This window comes from Panicum virgatum, chromosome 9K (assembly GCF_016808335.1).
Source record: "Panicum virgatum strain AP13 chromosome 9K, P.virgatum_v5, whole genome shotgun sequence".
In the NCBI taxonomy this organism is placed as follows: domain Eukaryota; kingdom Viridiplantae; phylum Streptophyta; class Magnoliopsida; order Poales; family Poaceae; genus Panicum; species Panicum virgatum.
Window position 1 is genome coordinate 53,400,503 of NC_053144.1, and position 17,062 is coordinate 53,417,564.

The following is a 17,062-nucleotide window of genomic DNA, read 5'->3' on the forward strand; positions in this document are numbered from 1 at the left end:
TTAGTAGATAGCTAAATAAATTCAAAACTAAAAACATAAGAAATTAGCAATTGACCAAAGAGGCTGCATTGAATACGAGTAATAAATAGAGAAGTTTATAATAATTATAAAATAGAAAAAAATAGTAGTTCATTTTGTATAGTGATTAATAAGCAAATTAGGAAAAAAATAACTAAATAAATAATATAGGACAAATACAAATAACAAATAACCAAAAATATTAGAAAGATGCATGCTTTTGTTTTCAATCGAGTTACAAACAAATAAGTATTAAATGTTACGTATCAATCGTCGTGGATTGAAAGCTAAGTAGTGGTTTGACTATGACATTCATTGAGTCTTGACATGCCCTTTACCATATTGTCAATATCTAAAACACCAATTATTTGACAATAATATCCATCCGTAAGTTCCGGTTCGTTTAGAGGGGTTAATATCCATCGTCCGTATCCGAGTCCGAATATTCAGCATTTGACACCATAGTCGAATCCGAATATTGAAACTTAGATTCTTATGATGTCGATATCTATTTTTATCTTATCTGACACATTTGATGCTATTCGTACCTGATCCGGATTCGCGAAGAAAAATAACTATCTATATTCATATCCGTAGGTATCCGATCGTATTCGATTCGTTTACATCCCTATCTAATAATGTGATATTTTAAAATTGAAGATGTGAGAATAAACAGAAAAACTTGCTAACGCACTATCTACGCGGGCCACCACGCTGGTTCACGTTGAACTCAAAGTGATCAAATCTTCATCAGCTGATTGCTGAAACCGGAGGTGACCGAACCCAAAGTTCAAATGCTACCAGGCAATCGAGTGTACGATCATCGACCGTATAACAGAATATATATGTACGCAGGTAGCTAGGCAACACCAAAAACCATACGACCATCCTTGTACACCAACACGCGCGCATGTCCATATGCAGCCGCGTGTATCCACAGCTTACAATCAGCAGCTCAGGCGTAGGCTTCCGGCACGAGGCGCGGCGTGACGACGGCGCGGAGCGGCACGGCCTTGGGCAGCGCGAGCCCGAAGGTCTCGGCCATGTCCAGCTTCTCCTCCCCCTCCGGCAGGCGCCACTCGAACGCGTGCAGCAGCGTGCCCAGGAAGTACTGCACGAACACCATCCCGGCCAGCTTCCCGGCGCAGATCCTCCGGCCGGCGCCGAACGGGATGAGCTCGAAGTAGTTCCCGAGCGGGTCCACCTTCTCCGCCGCGCCGCCGGGGAGGAACCGCTCGGGCCGGAACTCGAGCGGCGCCTCCCACGCGGCCGGGTCCCGGCCGATGGCCCAGATGTTGACGAGCAGGCGGGTGTTGGCCGGGACGCGGTAGCCGTCGACGTCGTCGCAGGCGTCGAAGGAGAAGTGGGGGAGGCTGAGCGGCGTCGACGGGTGCAGCCGCATCGCCTCCTTGCAGACGGCCTGCAGGTACGGGAGCGCCGCCAGGTCCGACTCCTCCAGCCGGCGCCCGCGGCCGACCACGCGGTCCAGCTCCTCCTGCGCGTGCGCCATCACCGACGGGTTCTGGAGCATCTCCGCCATCGCCCACTCCACGATGATCGACGACGTGTCCGTGCCCGCCGTGAACATGTCCTAAAGGAGTAATTGAGCAACAAGCAAGTCAACTAGCTTAGCTGCTTTAGTACTAATCAGAATTATTGAAGATAAATTATTCTAATTAGGTTGGAGACACGATCGATGGACCACAAGATTTACTGATTTAGGTCAGGTTGTTCGATAACATATGTACGGCATTAATAAATAAACAATCTTGGTCAAATGGTCATGCATGTTCAACAGCTAGCTACTCGTAAGCTGTCATCCTCTCGAGTCCTATATATTTCTTGTTGTTCATTCATTTTTATCAGTTTAGTGCACTGTCTCTAATAAGTTGGTGAGATTATTATCTCAGTGGTGCATTGTTTTCGCGTGTTTGGTATACAAGCTCAGCATCAGCATCAACAGTTTCTTGACCCAATCATATAATATTCTCAGAGCAAAAGTAAGTTGAACAAAACCAAAAAAAAAAAAGAAAGAAAGAAAGGTAATGATGGGCATACTAGAAGCTAGCTGGTAGCTGCACACCAACCGGGTGGGTACTGTACATAGATTGATTCATTGTTTACAAGTTATAAGATGTGCTGGTGACCAGTTCCTTTTTTCAAGTTTGGGTCTGAAGAGTTTGATGCTTTTACTACACTTTTCAGCAGTACATTGCAAGGTATGCAAGCGTGAGTTTGAGAACAACAGCGCGCGGATGTGCGTTACGGCACCATTACTTGAGAACAAATTTTATTACGGTCAAGCACAGTGTTGTAGCTCCTTAGAGGAAAATATGGTACTGTCAGTGTAAAAAGGTTAACTTCATTGATACAGATCTACCACCAGTCCCTTTGTCAGCATTTGGTTTACGGGAGCACAACCATTTTGATACTGTCAATCACAGTGCAGGTTACCTGCAGAGGAGGCTCGTCCCATTGGAAGGGGAGAGACGACCTTATTTGGATAGGTAAGTAGTAACCGTGTACAGTAATTACCCTAGATAACGATGAGGCAGGTGGTGTCGTCGTGACAACTCACAAGTTGGGTGTAAAGATTTTGAGTTTCAGATGAATGGACCTCTCCAATCAAGCTGACCCACAAGGCCGCGCAAAAGTCAATATGATGTTACGTTGATTGCCCTGTATATTTCCCAGCCTTATCAGCCGTTAGTGGTTTGGTTGCTTGAGCAGACACAATGCAGGGAATTTTTTTTATTTTAATCCTTTTTAATCTAATATTTTAATAATAGCCCGTACAGATCTAAATTTTCAAGAACTAGCCCTTTTGGTCGCGCCAAGTCCCATGGCGCGACTCTTTGAAGGGTCACGCCATATGCTTCGGCGCGACCGAGCTGCCACGCTGGCACGCGTGTGCCAGCGGGTCTGACGTGGCAAGGCTGAGTCGCGCCACATGCTTTGGCGTGACTAAGTCGCGCCATGCGGCGTTGTAAGGATCACCGGGGTGTCCGACCCTAGAGGGGGAGGGGGTGAATAGGGTCGCTAACGCTTTTTAACCTAGGGCTCAATTTACTTGCATAAGATAAACCTAACACGTCATATGCATGCTAGTTATGACTAAGGTTTATCTTTGCTACTCTCTACTTTCCCCAAAGACTTACAACCTATAACCAATCCTAATCAAACTAACTAGGAAAGTATAGGCACACAAGAAGAGTAAATGCGGAAACGTAATACGGTAAGTAAAGAGGTAAGTGCAAGAGGGATGCAAACTCCCGAGTAGACACGGTCATGTAACGTAGTTCGGCACAAACGCCTACGTCCATGGGACACCGAGGCTCTTCCGATCACCGTCTTGCACTACGCCACCAATGGCGATGCCGGCAAGCAAAGCCAAGTGCCCACAAGACACCGAGTCTCGTGCACCGCCACCGTCTCTCTCGGTCACCCGGCCGAAATCCACTACGGAGCTTCTCCACCAAGGAGGGGGCCTCCTCTTCCCCCGCACAAAGTGTCGTTGCCACTCCACACCAAGACGGAGGGTCACACGACAGATCACAAGTTGCTTGCCGCAGTAAGACTTCTCTCAAGGGAGCTCTCGCAAGAACTAATCCCTATTACAAGCACTAAGCACTCTCACAAGTGTGCTTAAGCCTATATGATGTACAATGAAGCTCTATGGTGGTTGGAGATGTTCTTGGGTGTGTGTGGGATGTCCAGCAACTCCAGCAAACTTCAAATGGCCGGAGTGAGGCGTATATATAGGCCACCAAGTCTTGTAGCCGTTGCTCCAACGGTTAGCTGAAAATCTGCGTACCACCGGAAGAACCGATGCCTCTTAGCGGGGTAGCGTCGGTTCATCCGGTCACTCATAACCCGAAGTAGCCGTTGGACTCCTGACGGCTGACGCAGAGACCACCGGTTGAACCGATGCAATGCACCGATGCCTCATCGGTTCAACCGGTGCTGAAGGGTCTTCTTCTGACAGCTGACGTCATTGCACCGATGGTATGCACCGATGCACCATCGGTTGAACCGGTGCTGAAGGATCTTCTCCTGGGTACTTGACATCGTCTCTGGTACACAGTCCGGCCAAAACACCGATGCCCTTTCTTTGACCGTCGGTTCAACCGGTGCCTATAGGCTGACTTGGCTTCGATTTCATCCTGCACCAAACATCGTAGCGTCAGTTCTTCCGACAAACGTCGGATGCACCGGTGCCCCTGGCGTCGGTTCTTCCGGTGTTACGCAGCCTAAAAGCCTATCTTCTCTTTCTTTTTGTCATCACTTGAACCTAAAAGACTGAGAATGATCATCTTAATAATCATATTAGTCCAAGTGTTGTGTTGTCATTCGATCACCAAAATCACTCGAAATGGCATAAATGGTGCCATGTTCGTTACAGGCGTTGCGCGACTCAGCCTAATACAGGCCCACCCGGCCAGCCTCCTCCTCCTCCTCCTCCCATTTTTTTCCTCCACTCCCCACTCGACCCGACCTCCATGGCGCCGCCCCTCCCTCTCCCCCTCTAGATCCACTCCATTCTCCACCCAATTCGAAGGGGAAACGAAGAGGACTGATCTTTGAAGGTAACTCATCCATTCTAACTGATTGGTTTTCCTCCATTTCACTGATTTTTTAGGGTTTGAGTTGGTTAGGATTTTTGTAGGATTTGAGTTGAAATGGGCCCAACAATTCGCTAGGCTCCTTGGCGCTGCCGGCCGCCGCCACCTGCGCCTCCCGTCGCTACCGGGTCCCGCCCGTGGCCCTGCCTGGCTAGCGCTAAGGTCACCCCTCCCGCCTGCGCCGGGTGCCACTGCCCTGCTGTGCGTGCGCGGAGAGCACCCCCTCCTGCCGGCGCTGGGTGTCGTGGCCCTGCTGGGTGTGTGCCGACCGCGCCCTCCTGCCGATGCCGCCCCGCTTCCAACACCGACCTCCAGTCCGGCTGCGCCCCGCCGCCGACGCCTGGCCTCTCCGACGGTCGTGCGGCCCGCCCCTCCCCGACGCCCCCCTTCTCTCTCAGCAGGTCGTCTCCCAACTGTTTAGGAGTAGACATTTTGTTATTGATGCTGAATTTGTGATACGGACACGCGTAACGTGACTGAAAGAAGTGGTGTCAGGGATGGATGGCATGAGCTTCAGGTCGTAGGAATTTTTCATGTCATGTCCAAGTTATCTGGTTTCATGTCATGTCCAAGTTATCTGGTTTCATCGGTTTGGGAAGATTGTTGATGTTTACTCTCATGCCTTGAGACATCCGCTCTCATGTTTTCGGATGGTAGCTACAGTTTGCTTCGATTGCTGTCTTTTACAGAATTCTCTGATGTGCACGATAGTTTTATAGAGGTGCTACACTATGGCTAGACGCTAGACCATATACAGTTAATCAGCATCTGCAATGATAGGCAAGTAGAGTCATTAGGTAGCCAAAAGTGAGATTATGGGGTTAATCATTGTCTGGGCTGGTGTGTATGATCTACTACCTACTACTACCTTTATGCATTGTCCATTGGAGTATAGTGAAGTTCAGTATGATGGAGCATCACATTCGTATATATTCAAACACTGGCACATGTCAGAGTTCTTCTCATCGGTCGTCATAGGCAATGCATGTTTTATCTCAGTTGAATTGAATCTAAAAGCTTGTGCCTTGATCTGTTCTTGACGCAGGTGGTGGAGGTCCGTCGCATAGCCCTCCCGCGATGAACACATCCTCGGACAACACCAGCGGCGGACAGAGCAGCTCCAGCCCCCAACGGCGTCAGGAAGCGGTAGAAGAGAGCGTCTTTTGGTGCACATGGATCTTGTTTATCTATCATGCACTACCGTAATTTGAATTATTCTTGTAGTGAACTTGTAATGTGCACTTTGTGGTCATGTATTGGTAGTACTATTATTAGACGTGTAATGAACCACACTTTGTGCAATCGAATATATTGTAATGTTGTAAGGATCACCGGGGTGTCCGACCCTAGAGGGGGAGGGGGTGAATAGGGTCGCTAATCGCTTTTTAACCTAGGGCTCAATCTACTTGCATAAGATAAACTTAACACGTCCTATGCATGCTAGTTATGACTAAGGTTTATCTTTGCTACTCTCTACTTTCCCCAAAGACTTGCAACCTATAGCCAATCCTAATCAAATTAACTAGGAAAGTATAGGCACGCAAGAAGAGTAAATGCGGAAACGTAATACGGTAAGTAAAGAGGTAAGTGCAAGAGGGATGCAAACTCCCGAGTAGACACGGTCATGTAACGTGGTTCGGCACAAACACCTACGTCCACGGGACACCGAGGCTCTTCCGATCACCGTCTTGCACTACGCCACCAATGGCGATGCCGGCAAGCAAAGGCAAGTGTCCACAAGACACCGAGTCTCGTGCACCGCCACCGTCTCTCTCGGTCACCCGGCCGAAATCCACTACGGAGCTTCTCCACCAAGGAGGGGACCTCCTCTTCCCCCGCACAAAGTGTCGTTGCCACTCCACACCAAGACGGAGGGTCACACGACAGATCACAAGGATTGCTTGCCGCAGCAAGACTTCTCTTAAGGGAGCTCTCGCAAGAACTAATCCCTATTACAAGCACTAAGCACTCTCACAAGTGTGCTTAAGCCTATATGATGTACAATGAAGCTCTATGGTGGTTGGAGATGTTCTTGGGTCTATGTGAGATGTCCAGCAACTCCAGCACACTTCAAATGGACGGGGTGAGGTGTATATATAGGCCACCAAGTCTTGTAGCCGTTGCTCCAACGGTCAGCTGAAAATCTGCGTACCACCGGAAGAACCGATGCCTCTTGGCAGGGTAGCATCGGTTCATCCGGTCACTCATAACACGAAGTAGCCGTTGAAGTCCTGACTGCTGACGCAGTGACCACCGGTTGAACCGATGCAATGCACCGATGCTTCACCGGTTCAACCGGTGCTGAAGGAATCTTTTCCTGGACGCTGACGTCATTACACCGGTGGTATGCACCGATGCACCGTCGGTTGAACCGGTGCTGAAGAAACTTCTTCTGGGCACTTGACATCGTCTCTGGTACAAAGGACGGCCATTGCACCGATGCCCTTTCTTGGACCGTCGGTTCAACCGGTGCCTATAGGCTGACTTGGCTTCGATTCCCTTCTGCACCAAAGTATCATGGCGTCGGTTCTTCCGACTTCCACCGGATGCTCCGATGCCCTGGCGTCGGTTCTTCCGGTGCTCCTGAATCGAAGAGCTTTCAGGGCGCTGCCCTGAGACCCGTAGGGGCGGCCCTTTGGGCCTAGCTACGCCTATCTTCTCTTTGTCATCACTTGAACCTAAAAGCCTGAGAATGATCATCTTAACAATCATATTAGTCCAAGTGTTGTGTGTGTCATTAATCGCCAAAACATTATATTGAAATATGGCATGAGAGGCCATTTTCGCTACAAATGTCCTATGAAACGGGTAATGTGATATCTACAATTTTGTGATGCGCAATCAAGTATCTTGTCTTGCAAGGAGTCGGTGTTGGAGGTGGGGCGGCATCGGCAAGAGGGCGCGGTCGGCGCACGCCCAGCAGGGCCACGACACCCAGCGCCGGCGGGAGGGGCGCTCTCCGCGCACGCACAGCAGGGCAGCGCCACCCGGCGCAGGCAGGAGGGGTGGCCTTAGCGCTAGCCAGGCAGGGCCACGGGCAGGACCCGGCAGCGACGGGAGGCGCAGGTGGCGGCGGCCGGCAGCGCCAAGGAGCCTAGCGAATTGTTGGGTTCATTTCAACTCAAACCCTAAAAAATCCTAACCAACTCAAACCCTAAAAAATCCGTGAAATGGAGGAAAACCAATCGGTTAGAATTGATGAGTTACCTTCAAGGATCAGTTCCCTTCGTTTCCCCTTCGAATCGGGTGGAGGATGGAGTGGATTTAGAGGGGGAGAGGGAGGGGCGGCGCCATGGAGGTCGGGTCGAGTGGGGAGTGGAGAAAAAAAGAATGGGAGGAGGAAGAGGAGGCTGGCCGGGTGGGCCTGTATTAGGCTGAGTCGCGCCATGCTGCATGGTGCGACTCAGTCGCGCCAAAGCATGTGGCGCGACTCAGCCTTGCCACGTCAGACCCGCTGGCACATGCGTGCCAGCGTGGCAGTTCAGTCGCGCCCAAGCATATGGCGTGACCCTTCAGGGAGTCGCGCCACGGGACTTGGCGCGACCAAAAGTACTAGTTCTTGGAAATTTAGATCTGCACGAGCTATTATTAAAATATTAGATTAAAAAAGATTAAAATAAAAAAATTCCAATGCAGGCCATATTCAATAATGTCAGTGTCGACCCTCACCAACAACCAGGTCGGCTTTAAGGCATTTACAGCCTTTGAAACGGATCGGAAAGCCTCTAGAGGATTAATTACATTATCCATTATCCATGGATTACATTATGCTAACTACCGTACCCAAACCATTAATTCTAGAGTAGAGGCTTTCTGGTAAAATAGGTACATCTGCACCTTTCGTCAAAGCTTCAATCTTCCACTCGTACACTTTACATACATCCTCACCATATCCGAGACGTCTACGCGTCGGTAAGTGGTATGTCATTATCAAGTGTGTGGTCTGATCAGGACAGGAAGATGAGTCTAAATCTGCTCCCTAGTTATAAAGATCTCCTTTTTCTTTTCCTGATAAAATTCTAGACTGTTTCGCTTATATCATTAAAATTTACAAATGAATTACGGGTTGTCACTTATTAGTTATTATGAAGTTATATATGATCCTGGAACGCACCATAGGAATAATCCAAAATCCTACGAGAATCTACTTGATAATAAGTATTCTAGAGGTGCATGTTCTTGTTACTTTCATAAAAAAACTTTTGCAATTGTATGATGCCCCTCACATGTCTAGATTTTCTTAGAACTAGTATTTATCTATATACAGACATATTTTTTTAGTAAAATATGTTGGATTTGTTATGAGTAGCCTAATGAAAATCTTTGCGTTTCTTTTTCCATTTCACCACTCGTTTTCCGTCGTGAGAACATGGAGACATTGAGGACGACGTGAATCTATATGTGTTATTGGATTTATTTAAATTTTTGAAAAAGTGAATAATTTGGGGATTGCAAATCTATGGGCAGATAAATAGATAGTCCCAATTTTTTCCCCATCTCGAACTGAATTTTCGGGACCAGTAAAGTATCCTTGCACATAAAAGCAACTAGCAACAAGGCACAACCAGCAACAGCACACCTAGCTGGTCATTGCAAGACCCCAAACCGAACCACCGGTTAGACCAGAAACCAAACTTGTTAGCTCTAGCGTTCTTTCGGTCGTCTCTTTCCAACAACTCGATCCACTAGTACTAGTAGCTAGCTCCACCTATAGCTACCTCGCTTCACTCGGAGCCGCCCCACGAATTGCACCGGCACCAACACGACATGCATGACACACGGCTACATGGGCTGAGCTTTCCATTCACTTTTCAGCATAGATTCAATTTTTTTTCGTGATCGATAATATAATATAATATAATATAATATTAATTGCAGCGATGGATTAGGTAATTAAACAAGCAAGAAGGGAGGATGAGATATAGTAGGGGATCGATCGAGCTTACGAAGATGAGGCCCTTGATGTTGACCTCGGTGATGGTCTCGCCGCTCTCGTCGTCGGCGCCGGCGTCCATGCTGGCGCGGAGCCTGTCGACGAAGTCCTGGCGGCCGCGGCGCGCGCGGTCGGCGGCCGTCGCCGCGTGCTCCGCCAGCAGCTCGGTGATGAGGCCGTCGAACTGGTGGTGGATCCGCCGCAGCTTCGCCTGCACGCCCTGCAGGTCCAGCCGCGCCAGCGCCGGCACGAAGTCGCTGATGTTGAACAGGCCCGCGCCCGTCAGCAGCGACACGATCATGTCCTTGTAGCTGCACACACGGCATTTTAATTTGCACATGTTTTAGATCCATAACGAAAAGTTTCTTTAATTTTCATGCATGAATTTTTTTTCTTCCAAGATCTATATATGCTTTCTTAACCTCGAATAAATGTCCCTCTGACATTTGTTTTCAAAAACAATATATATGTTAGTCCGGTGGTTTTCACAGTTTCACTTTGGAGTTTCGGTGAGCGACTCTCTTCAGTGACAGGGACTGCACGTACTGATGACACCGTATCTAGGTCACTAGTAGTTCAACCAAACCGAATTGGCGAATTGACAATTCGTCTAATTAAAAGACAACAATCCAAATTTCAGCCGGACTTAATAATTAAGAAGGCACCCATGCGCAATCTCTGAAATGGGGAAAAAAATTAAATTGTGGCCCTTGACATCGACTTGCATTGCATGTCCTCACTCAGTCGGTCAGTCCTCACCTGTTGGACTCGTCCCCCTGCGCGTCGAACACCCTCCTGCTGACGGTGATCTGGCCGACGATGTTGGCGAGCGCGCACACGAGCACCTCCGGCACGACGACGGGCCGCCCGGCCGCCGCCGCCGCCGCCACCCCGCGCACCAGGTGGCCCGCCTCGTCGCGGCGCACGCCCGCCCAGTCCGCGAGCGCGCGCGCCCCGAGCAGGTGCACGCTGGCCAGCTTCCGCATCAGCTTCCACCGGGGCCCGTAGTTGGCGAACACCATGTTCTGGCACCCGTACGTGATGTCCGCGGCGCTCGCCACCGCGGGCCGGTTGGCGTACCGGGCGTCCAGCGCCTTGAGGAACGTGCGCGCCGCGGCCGGGGACGACGCCACCACCACGCCGGCCGTGCCCATCTTGAGGTACATGATGGGCCCGTACCGGCGCGCCAGCGCGGCGAGCCCGGCGTGCGGGGCCGGGCCGACGAGCGGGAGCGCGCCGAGGATGGGGAGGCCGGGAGGCCCCGGTGGGAGGCGGCCGCGGCCGCGGCCGGAGGAGGAGCGGCGGAGCGCGAGGTGGAGGAGGAGGCAGAGGAAGGCGCAGGAGAGCACCACGGGGTCGGCGCAGAGCTCGGCGAGCTGCATGGTGGTGGCCGCGGCGCGCGCTAGCTGTGCTAGGGAGGAAGAGACCCTGCCCCAAGCCTTTTATATATCCGTCACGCGCGTCCTGCTGCTGCGTACTCGATCCAAAGTCGGAACTGTTGCTTGTATACTGTGGCCAGTGGTTATACATCTAATAATTTAAGCAAACTATTTAGGTTGGCGCGCTATGCGCGCCCTGCAGAAAATTACAAATAGTTGTACTTCAAGCGGTATGTCGTGGTGTGAATTTGAATCTAAATATTAAGATAAAATAAAGAAATAGGTTGCGTGGAATTCATTTTTGGAAAGAAAAATAGTTATGTCGTTTTGTTCGTTGCGGAGCCGTAGAATAGGTTCTTTTCTTGCAAATTGATTACTTTTTAAGGCTTTTAGTTTATGTATTTTGTTTTATAGGAGAAATTGTTTTGTATACATTACATTGAATTGGTTTATGGATTTGATAATTTGTTGGAGTATATGTTAGAGTTTATCATTGTTTATAGGAATTTAAAATATAGAGCGTTGTTTATATGAAGTTGGAAAATTGAATATTGTAATGAATAAACCGAGGGGGAAAAAACTTGGAGGAGAAGGCTAATATTATAAGGGAAGGGCGTTGGAGAAACGGTGTGGCTTGTTGTCGATAGTAGTGTAGAGTTCATTTTTTTTCTAGAGGAATATTGGAAGGTATAAAAAAAGATGATATCGCAAGAAAAGGAGAAGACACAAATCGGTTGGTCCGATAGGAAATAACAGATTTATATATGTTATAGAAAAGTGATTTATGGTTTTGATAATTTTTATTTGTAGTATATGTTTGAGTTTATGTTTATTTAGAGAGGTTAAAAAAATTGGAGTGTTATTGTATATAAAATTTAGAAATCAAATATTGGAATAGTATTAGGGTCTACAGTACTATGGGCCCATCGTGAACAGTAATGGATCAACTATATACAGTGTTGCGTGGACCCGATGTGGGCCCCGCCGTGAACAGTATGGGTCCACTATGAACAGTATGCGTGGGTCCCACGTGGGCCAGAACGCACGACAGGTCGCAAAATCTTGGAGCGTTAGTAGTAGTACTTAATGCGCTACCTGCTGATACTGTTAACGTAAATCAAAGTGGTAAACTGGTAATAGGTAAAAGCGCTAAACTTTAACGCTAGTATATCCAAACAAGAGGACTAGTAGGATAGAGTAAAGTAAACTAAAATTCAAAAATAACTTAGCAAATATATGAGCGCTAATATATGCTAAAATTTAGCAGTTAACTTTAACTCCCTCCAAACAGGCCCTAAGATAGGATTTGGTCCAGGGTATTTGTTTTAGCTGACGATATCGATCCTTGTCTGTATCTTGCGATTGATACGTGTCTGTTGAGCAATCATCCTTTAGGCGTAACATGAGCATATATATATTTTCCTTTTTTTTTGAGAAACTAGCTATTTCTCATTTGCTCGAGAGGTTCTTATTTCTATCAGATAACTAGTGTGCAATCCTACAGTAAATCTACTTTAAATCTAAGCACATAAGGTGACAAGGACGTACGAAGAAGTAAACCTCGATTTAACGCAGAAGTTGTGTTATCAAGTCAAAGAATTAAACTTTAAAAACTGTGGTAGGAACATAATACAGATATTTGTGTGCATTATTCGCTTCAAAAATACATGATAACACCGGCACCTTTTATTTTCACCAATAAACTATTTTCTTCCCCACATATCTTCCCTACTTCAGTCTCTAATAGTACAAAGGATTTCAAAAAAAATATCAGAAGCTATACATATGTGTTCGCTTAATATTTGAACGGCCACCTCGTTTTTATGATTTTTTTTTGAATGGGGAGGATGAGTATTTCTATATGTCATTTGCGCACCGCTCCGCGCACAACCAAGGTGGCCACGATAGCAAAAAAGTTTTACACTGTCCGATGATGAACATGCGGCTCACGTTTACCGCACCCGCCTGGTCTTGTACCGGTAAATATCTCGCTTCCGGAGTTTTCTTCTACCTCCCCGACGCCTCTCCAGTCTCCCTCTAGATCCAGTCTCGACGCCCGCGGCGGTGGCGAGGGCAACGGCCACGGTGGCGAGGGCAACGGCCACGGTGGCTGCAGCGTTTCGAGGGAGGCCAGCGCCCGCGGCGGCGCTCATCTCCCTCCCCTCCGTCACCGCGTCGTCCACCTCCTCCGCTCGCCGCCAGGCTCCACGCGGCCGCCATCAAGGCCACCAAACGGATGCTGTGCAGGCGGCAGCAGGGTGGCAGTTTGCGGAGCCTGCAACCATATCGATGCGGTGGCGCAGAAGACCCGATGGATTCAGATCCATTGCCGTTCCCCGCCGTCCGAGCCGTGGGCGAGCCTCGCCGCCACACCGCCTTCCTCGCACTCTCCACCGCCCTGCCCGTCGCTTGCCTCCCTCGCCGCCGGCGGGCCGATGCGACCGAGCCTCACCGCACCACCGACTCCCTCGCGTCGCCGCCGCCGGCCCGACGCAGCTGAGCCGTGACCGCGCGTTGTGGTTGCCGTTGTCCTCGATGGAGCAGCAGCAGTAGCCGGGGCTCCGCCCCTCGCGCTCGCTCGACGTTGCCCCCGGCGCGGACCTCCGCATCAGTGGGAGCACGGAGGGGGAGGTCGATGACCTCTGTCACAGCTTGGGGCTCTCGGGGCCCTCAACCCCATTCATCACGACCTCTTCCAGGTATGCATATGTAGCGCCCTCTTTACTTCTAATGTTGTTGAATCCTGTCAGATGCGTTGCATCTCTTTCTCCTCTACAGGTCAATTACAAATCTTAGATCTCCTAGTGCTAATTTCAATTAGAAATCTGGATTGGCTAATTTCTCTTCGCTATGATCATTCAGAGATGCATTTACCAAGATTATTGAGCTCTGCATCATACTAATCTATCAATTGATCAGGTAATAACATAAATTCGTACATTTTTTCCCCATAAGTGCACAGAACAGGACACATTCAAAGGGATACTAATGGTATTTCGTTTTTGATTAATTGAACTCCCAGTTTTGTTTAAGGCATTTGGATTCAGAGTTACTTTCCATATGAAAATGAAAAGGGTTAAAACAGAGTGCATTGGATATTTAAACAACAATAATTTCGAGGACATTTCTTCCTCTGGGAGGGAAAAACTGAAACTATTGCATCAAATACAAGATAAGGTTGACTAATACTCTGAACTAATACTTTTTTACATTAATTATTTAGTGGTATGGTGAAAAGGAAATATTATGGTTCAAATAAGCACTTCCATAGGTTTCGATGGACCTTTCTGTGTTGTTGCATTTTCAGTAAAATATATGATTTAAAAACAGAAGTATTAGCATTGCACCTACATGTTCAATCGGAAGAATTATTTTGTAGATACGATGTTCAGCTGATTTGGTTATATTTATTCTATCTATACAACAATGATTTTGAGGACATTTCTTCCTAAACTGTTGCATCAAATACAAAAGAAAGTTTACTAATGCTCTGAACTAATACTTTTTTACATTAATTGTTTACTAGAATGGTGAAAATGAAATATTATGGTTCAAATAAGCACTTTCATAGTTTCGATAGACCTTTCTGTGTTGTTGCATTTTCAGTAAAATATATGATTTAGAAACAAAAGTATTAGCATTCCAACTACATGTTCAATTGGAAGAATTCTTTTGTAGATACGATGTTCTTTGGTTATATTTATTCTATCTAATTAGCACATAAATGTATGCCATTTATTGTAATTGCCTCCCGCATTTATCATCATCTCTGTACATTTACAGGTTTCTACTGCACCTCCGTGCGCACCAACAAAATCATCTATTACTTTGAGAGCAGCGAATCAGATTACCTCTGAGTTCAACGCAGTGAAAGTTGATATTCATGCATAATTATTGTTGTTCGATTTTGTCTATTCCTTTGGTTTTATTGCCAACCTACTATTTTATTCCTACTACCTGAATTGAAGATTAATGGTCCTATTTACGAGAACAGACTTTTGCTGCATTTGCTAAAATGGTGATTAGTGAAAGCTTCAGTTCTTCGCTTCAGGTACGTTTTATACTTGATCTAATGACATGTTTGTGAACTTGCAAGAACCTGGTTATCCTTAAATTTTTGGCATTCAATATTAGTGTTCATTCTCAGTTAAAGTGGATTTAGAAATAGGCACACGACAGAATATAGCCTATGATGGCCTTCTCTAGGCTTGGTGCCAATTTAGGGCGGCTAAACTGCGTCAGTTGTAGTTTTTGGCCAGATCTCTTGTGATCCTCTGGTTTAGAAATCCTTTTTGCACCAGTGCTCAACTGAATCTTATTGAAGATTAGTTCTCTAGGCTTTTTGCACCAGTGCTCAACTGAATCTCTATAAGGATTTTGGTTAGTTTTATCTACTGCAGTAAGAGATTCATGAACTTTTTAGGTTTTCTTTATGCTTGAATTTTCGATGCCAAGTTTAATTATTTGGGATAAAAAAAAAGGTTGGTTCAGTTTCATGAAGCCATCTCTTAGGTAAGTTACTGTACCCGAAGTAGCATAGGAACTTCAATTCACTAACCATGTCACTCTAGAATAACACACATGGTAAGGACATAAATTTTGCAAGGTTCCGTACCTTGCAAAATTTATGTCCTTACCATGTGTACAGTAACTTGCCTTGTCCTTACCTACCATGCTTCAATCTCTTACAACTACCTGCTTCCTCCAAATCCAGAAACCAAACATATGGATGCTCCAAATGCCTCATATACTGATAAACACTCAAATTTAAAAATAGTAACTATGTTTCATCCAAAGAATTCAAGTGACTTATATGTCGATAATACCCGGCTAAAGATTTCGCAAAATATGCTTCCATGTACAATGGCAACTTTTTTTTCCTATTGATAGTACATATGAATCAGCAGCAACCTTTATTCAATCTAAATTGACCAATGCAAACTAATTGATAATGCCAAATAAAATTGGAAGGAATTGTATGCGCGCTGCTCTAGGACAATGACATCCTCACAGTTCTCACTGTGCCAAATAGAATTCGGACTGTTATTTTATTATTTTTGTTTGAGAAATTTCCATATAAAATGTGTTCATGTTAGTGTGTTCAATTTACTTAAATCCTTGATGACCATTATAGTTTGTTGTCTGCAGAGTAAAATTAGTGAGCATATTTACGCGAGCTCATAGACTAATCACCTTGCCACTGATGTTTCAGGGAAAAAATGGTTCCAGCTAAAAGCTCTGCATTTTGGTAAGCTTCTCTTCCTTCTTGCTTTTATTTATCCATGATATCTGCTAACAATGTTAGCTGCTCTTGATTACTATTCTGTTCTGAGAAATTTTCATATTAGTATGTGCTATTGTGTATAAGTTCAGTTTAGTATACCATCTAATCTGAATATACAATGCCTGGTTTTGTCTAGAAAAACAAGACCAAAGCAAAACCATGCCAATGCTTACAGCACTAAGCTAAATTGACATCAAGTTATCACTAATTCAAGTTAAATTGCAATGAATGCAGATCAGGAGTAGGACAACCATTCCAAAGACTTTACATTCAGCACTGCCTGTGCCGGAAGATATAATAGGCAGTACTAAGATATAGCTGTACATTGCACATGAGAAATAATTGTACTATTATATATGCCTGCTAATATATAGACATACCACGCTAATGCTATATTTATATATATTAATGCCGTCCTACCTTAATCTAATGATGGCTAGGCGCGCCAAGGCGCGCGCAAAGTACTCGTGTCATAGTATAGTGCATGAGTGCACCCTCTCCACTAGAGGGCGTAAGTGAGGTGGACGCCTTAGAGCAAGGCTAGTAGTTTTGGTGGCTGCTGGTGTGTGGTGGCGGACCCTACTTCTATTCAATGCACAGATGGTTGCTCAGCCAATGCCAGAGCCTCTTTTCGTCGGTTGGAGCGGGCGCATCGCGAGAAGCTCATCTCTTTCTCTCTCTTCCACTTCTCTCTTCCACGTAGGTACCAGCCAACTAGTCGTCCATTATAATATTTATTCTTAGCGCTGGTGCAGTATGTAGAAAAACTGGAAAAAAAAAGAGCTCAGGCGTGCGTGCAAGATGGGACTCCCATACCAATGATTCC

General features: G+C 46.7%; 1 protein-coding gene and 1 long non-coding RNA gene across 2 annotated transcripts; one reads left to right on the top strand and one right to left on the bottom strand.

The window, feature by feature from the left end:
- Window positions 1–585: 585 nt before the first annotated feature.
- On the bottom strand, window positions 586–11,007 carry LOC120652259 (flavonoid 3',5'-hydroxylase 1-like). The gene is made up of 3 exons (XM_039930023.1): window positions 10,333–11,007; window positions 9,587–9,884; window positions 586–1,609 (listed from the first exon to the last, which is right to left on the bottom strand). The coding sequence occupies exons 1-3, from the start codon at window positions 10,953–10,955 to the stop codon at window positions 974–976; spliced, it is 1,557 nt and encodes a 518-aa protein (XP_039785957.1). The 5' UTR covers window positions 10,956–11,007; the 3' UTR covers window positions 586–973.
- A 4,002-nt stretch (window positions 11,008–15,009) lies between these two features.
- On the top strand, window positions 15,010–16,666 carry LOC120652260. The gene is made up of 2 exons (XR_005666510.1): window positions 15,010–16,200; window positions 16,471–16,666. It is a non-coding gene; the product is annotated as an uncharacterized LOC120652260 (long non-coding RNA).
- Window positions 16,667–17,062: the final 396 nt, after the last annotated feature.